Raw genomic sequence first — 6,000 nt, forward strand, 5'->3', positions numbered from 1 at the left:
TCTCTGATGCTCCTAAACGGACGTTAGAGTCAACCGAAACATCGCTGCATGGGGCGCTAGTTAACACTACACTTGGCAGGAGGTAACGTTAGCATACCGTTAGCTAGCAGTTGGAGTAAACACGGTTACAATCATTGACATATAAAAGGGTTACAATGCTGACAGCTAAACGGTGTAAAGGTTTGTCTCTATTTCACTGTGTAGGATTCCAACACGAGACGTACGACAGTCTGTAGCTGCCGTTGTCTGAAAAACAACACATATGTTGCGTTCACTTGAAATACGCCTCGCCAGTTTCGTGCTGCATTTATTTTATTGTAAAATATCCTTTTCCAATGCAGTGGTTGTTTTTGTCGTTTACTGGTGAAATAAGGAAGAGGCTCAATATTTATATAACTTTATATAATTTATTTATTTTTATAACTATTTGACTGAAATGGTTATCAGAAATAATTTATTTAAAAAAAAAGACAAATGTTTTGACTAAAACTTGACTAAAATGGCGAGACTTTTAGTCGACTAAAACTCGACTAAGATACCTTGAGTTCTCTTTTGACTAAAACTAGACTAAAATTACGAGACTTTTAGTCGACTAAAACTTGACTAACAAAAATGTTTGGCACAAGACTAAGACTAAATTAAAAATAGGTGACAAAATTAACACTAGTGAAAAGTGGCTTTGACTTAAAACTGAACATTTAGCCCACTTTATAAAAACATACAGAGCTATACAGTACAGGCCAAAAGTTTGGACACACCTTCTCATTCAATGTGTTTCTTTATTTTCATGACCATTTACATTGTAGATTCTCACTGAAGGCATCAAAACCATGAATGAACACATATGGAATTATGTGCTTAACAAAAAAGTGTGAAATAACTGAAAACATGTCTTATATTTTAGATTCTTCAAAGTAGCCACCCTTTGCTTTTTTTGATAACTCTGAAAACCCTTGGTGTTCTCTCAATGAGCTTCATGAGGTAGTCACCTGAAATGGTTTTCACTTCACAGGTGTGCTTTGTCAGGGTTAATTAGTGGAATTTTTTCCCTTATTAATAAAAAGCAAAGGGTGGCTACTTTGAAGAATCTAAAATATAAGACATGTTTTCAGTTATTTCACACTTTTTTGTTAAGTACATAATTCCATATGTGTTCATTCATAGTTTTGATGCCTTCAGTGAGAATCTACAATGTAAATAGTCATGAAAATAAAAAGGAAACGCATTGCATGAGAAGGTGTGTCCAAACTTTTGGCCTGTACTGTATATCATGTATCGCCATTCAGCGTTGATGGCGACGCAAGGAAAAATTTGGGTGCACCTAAATTTTGTGCTAAAAAAGTTAGGCGCACCAGTGCAACCAAGGCAAAACGTTAGTCTGGAGCCTTGTTAATACATTACATCAACATCTAATTTTAAGATAATATATCTGTTGATCAGATGTATTTTAGATCTAAATTGATCTATCTTAAAAAACAGACGAGGGGAGTTCTAATTTGAATAATGTCGCTGATCTCTACAATGTTTTTAAGGGTTAATGTATTTAAGTGAAGATATTGTGTCTGAATCTTTGAATAATAATAATCCCAGCCTCTGGGTGACAGAGTTGTAGCACACGCTGCAGGTGTAGAAATCACTGACATCAATCAGGACTGACCAATGATTTCTCCTGATCTGTGTTTGAAGGTCTGACTCTGTCTCTAAACGGCCCGTCAACGTTTTATCACCAAGAGTTAGTTATTACCATTATTTATAATGACCGAGAGTTATTACCATTATTTATAATGACCAAGAGTTATTACCATTATTTATAATGACCAAGAGTTATTACCATTATTTATAAAGACCAAGAGTTATTACCATTATTTATAATGACCAAGAGTTATTACCATTATTTATAAAGACCAAGAGTTATTACCATTATTTATAATGACCAAGAGTTATTACCATTATTTATAATGACCAAGAGTTATTACCATTATTTATAATGACCAAGAGTTATTACTATTATTTATAATGACCAAGAGTTATTACCATTATTTATAATGACCGACCAAGATCCCAGAGCCCAATGTGTCCCAGTGTCTGGTTTTATCTGACCAACAATCAAACCCCCAAAATATTCAGTTTACAAAGACATAAAACAGAGAGGCAGAAAATGATCACTTTTAAGAAGCTAGAAACAGAATATTTGTGTTAGATAAATGAAAAACGAGTAACTGGTTGTCGTTTCAGCTTAAAGGGATATTTCACCGTTGGAAAGATGAATATATCTTTATATTGGGTCACTTATGTAGTAGAAATGTGACATTTGTTTGGAAATTGGTGGCTTCTAGGCCGAGAAAAGCCAGAAAATGTGTTTTTGGCTCATGTGGATGAAAGACAACAAATCCCAGAATGCACTTGCTTCGCTGCTTTAGTGTATACTCCCAAGCCACGCCTACCCTTTACAGACAGACAGACAGACAGACAGTGAGACAGTCAACTCAACTCAAGTGTGTTTTATTGTCATTTCAACCATATACACGAAATGTGTGTAAATGTGCACCGGCTCATTAATGTTACGGCTGCCATTACACACTTTACACTTACTTTAATGCAACAGCGTGCTGCGTTTGATGTCATTGTTATTGTTCTTATGCGCATCCAGGTCAGTTCGAAACCGCAAACAGTTCACACCGGAATCTGATATAGGCCACATTTAAATGAGGTAATGTGAACAGCCAAACAAAAAATCTGATCTGAGCAAAAAGTCAGAATTAAGCATTAAGACTTGCGGTGTGAACGTAGCCATAGATCTAGATTTTTCTTAGAAACTCTTAATATCCACACACACGTCATATACGGTTCTTTCAGTGATTATTAATGAGCACATTTCTCAAAAGAAAAAAAACTCCATATCGTGTTCTATCAAACACTGTGTAGTTAAACCTCACATTCAGATTTTCTCTGTTGTTCTCTTTAAACACAATGTATCTACAGTCAGGGATTAACATAACAATGTTATATTATCACATTACTATAATTTCTGTCTTTAATAAGCTTTTGTTTATACTGTGTTTACAGCTGCCTCACCAGAACCCTACATCAGGACTCTGAAAGCCACAGCTGGCTGGGCCCTGCTGCAGTGTGTGGTCCGAAGGGCGGCTCCAAAACCTAAACTAGAGTGGGAGGACAGTGCTGGAAACACACTTCCTGCTGAGGAACCACAGACCTCAGAAAGAGGAGGCAGCTACAACATCACTCTCAACACTACTGTGACCAAGACAGACAACTACCTCTGTGTAGTAACACAGGAGGAAATCAGTCATCAGACTCACTCTGAGACCTCTGTTCATATCTGTGGTGAGATTTCTTTCTTGGTGCTTTAATCAGGAAATAATTTAATTTGTTCATGTATTATTAGTTTTAAAGATTTTTAGACACCTTTTAAGTGTTGTGTGTAGTCTGTGTGCTGTACCTGGTATGCAGTTTGAGTTACATCAGCTGTTTGTGATGCGTTTCAGAGAAAGAGTGTGAGGACTCCTTCAGTAAAGTGGCCATCGGATGTTTGTTTGGTGGATTGGTTTTGGGAGCTCTGATACTTGCAATAGTTCAAGCTCTGCTTGCTTGTACAAAGGTCATCGAAATACACGCCATTAGACGTAAGTTTACATCATGTTTGATAGCTCTGATTCTTGCTATAGTTCAAGCTCTGTGTAGTCTCAAAGATCATCACAATACGCTGTAATTAAGGTAAGTTTAGTTTAATTCTAAGGAATTTGCTGTAATAAAGGTAAGTTTAGTCTAATTCTAAGGAATTTGCTGTAATAAAGGTAAGTTTAGTCTAATTCTGAGGAATTTGAATCCTAGCCTTTGTATGTGGTTATTATAACACTGCTATGAACCAATCAGATTTGATTTGAGCTACCTGTTTGTATAACAGACTTTTGATGAAATGTAAATCTATTTGTTTTAGCCACCAAAATAATATCTGTATAATGTAAAAGTTGACTTTATGGAATGTATACTTTTCTTTGCTGCAGGTTCTCTTCAGGAAGGAAATGATTCGGGCCACCAGGAAAACTGTTCATGTGAAGAGTGTTCAGATCTGCTACATTCACAAACTGGTCGATGACGTTAAGTCCATTTTAAAGGTGTTTGTGTGTTTACTTGTACATCTATCTTTGTGAGAACCAGTTTGACTTTTTGAATTTGTGCGGTCCTAACTTTCAGACAGACTCTGAAATGCCTGTTTGAGGGTTCAGACCTGGTTTTAAGATTCAGCTCAGAATCAGGTTTGGGTTAAACATTTAGATCTGAAGTTTGATGTTAAGGAATGCATTATTTCAACGAGCGTCCTCACAATTATAGAAGTACGGTGTGTTTGTGTGTCCAGTGTTTCCTCTGTGGATTTTGTAGTGGCGGCCCACCATGGCAACATTTCTGTAGCTGTCCTCAATTTAGGTCATCGTGTCGTCTCATCTCCGGTTTTTCCTTCATCCACCGCGTGTGATTGCGTGTGCGCCTCAGTCGCGGGGGAACTCAGCAGCCCCGCCCGCTGCACAGAGCCCACAGGATTGAAACCGCAGCCGCCTCAGCGGCTTCAAAGTGAAAAATGGTTCCAGCGTACATTGATTTTAAAATGTCTACAGGTTGGAAGGACTGTCTGAAATGTCTTTCGCTGTACGTTTTGTTGGTAACGTGAGATGTTCGAGTCACACACGTCTCGTCTTCATAACAGAAACAAGGAAATTAATTTGACCTGTTCTCACCATAGCAGGGTGCGAACTACGGGGGAGCTAGGTGGAGCTAGGGGGAGCTCGGCTCCCCTTAATAAGACATGGGCTCCCCTGAAAACGTGATTTGTGAAATTTTGGGGGGGGGTCTCTAAAAATATTGACAATGTATCACTTCGACATGCAATTTCAGTTTTGTGTAATGGGATCATCGTGGATTATTATGTGTAAAATTGCTAAAATATCATTCATTCATGCATGACGGCGATTTAAACCTATAAAACTATACATGCTATTCTTGTTATGAGCATCAAGGCGTGGCACATGTTAACTCAAAGATTCATAGAAAAAATATAAACGTTGGAGGTCTATTCTGCAGTAAGCCTCATATAGTCATGGCAAAAAGAAAACAAGGCACTTTAATTAATTTTGGTTTTACTAAGAAATTGTGTAGCGATGACGTTAATAGCACGACCAATTCACCTGCTTCAAGCCCTGTTAGCACACCACCTCCCGCCGGGGGGGGGACAACGCAAGAAGAAGCTGAAGAATTAATTTCCTCTCTGGCTGAAGATGGAGGTGGTAACAGCTCATCAGAGGCCGGTCACCATCCTAACCCCTCTTGCTCCTCTCTCCCTTTAAACTGGAACAGCCAGCAGTGGAGAGACTGGAAGAGCCCATATATACATGGCTGTTTGTTAAGGATGGAAGCTCTTTATTATAGTATTCTTCAGTAGCCTGAGTAACTTTAACTGTTGTTCATGTGAAATCTCAAAGACAGCCTGATGCTTTGTTTAGAGACTATTTGTGGCTGGCTGTTTGCTGTTTGACCTATCGATTCCTGTCGATGAAGTATAATAGGGTAAATCTGGTATAGTGCACACACTTGTAGCCGTTACGTATCTTTGTAAGTCTTTGTAAGCCGCAATATTTTGTTATATTTTATTATTTTTATACCGTTACATTGTTTTTTATTGTTCTAGTTAGTAAATAAAAACATTTAGATTTGTCCTGTGTTTTATCATAATCATAATCAACTAACTAAAGGCAAAATCACAATTATTCAATGATCGTGACGGTATCGGCGATACTAGCCCTGTATTTACTTGGTATCGGATCGATACCAAAATTCCCAGTATCGCCCACCCCTACTGCACGTGGGACTGCTGGGATTGTCGTAATGAAAATGCGATAGGGGGACCCGGCTGTCAATCAATATCTTCCAGTCCTTCCAGGGCCCCTGATTGGTCCGGCCCGTAAGCACTGCTTACCCTGCTAGTTA

General features: G+C 38.2%; 1 protein-coding gene across 2 annotated transcripts in view; it reads left to right on the forward strand.

Moving 5' to 3' along the window:
• The window catches only part of LOC120557311 (butyrophilin subfamily 1 member A1-like), a 28,213-nt gene extending 23,469 nt beyond the window's left edge, over nt 1-4,744 (forward strand). Inside the window, exons 3-5 of one of the 2 annotated variants that reach the window (XM_039797514.1) lie at nt 3,067-3,345; nt 3,507-3,644; nt 4,026-4,744. In XM_039797514.1, the coding sequence (XP_039653448.1) occupies nt 3,067-3,345; nt 3,507-3,644; nt 4,026-4,117 (509 nt within the window). In that variant the 3' untranslated portion in view covers nt 4,118-4,744. The remainder of the gene's footprint in view (nt 1-3,066; nt 3,346-3,506; nt 3,645-4,025) is intronic. The other variant, XM_039797513.1, reaches the window with a different exon arrangement.
• Nucleotides 4,745-6,000: the final 1,256 nt, after the last annotated feature.

The sequence above is a fragment of the Perca fluviatilis genome, chromosome 4 (assembly GCF_010015445.1).
Source record: "Perca fluviatilis chromosome 4, GENO_Pfluv_1.0, whole genome shotgun sequence".
NCBI lineage: Eukaryota > Metazoa > Chordata > Actinopteri > Perciformes > Percidae > Perca > Perca fluviatilis.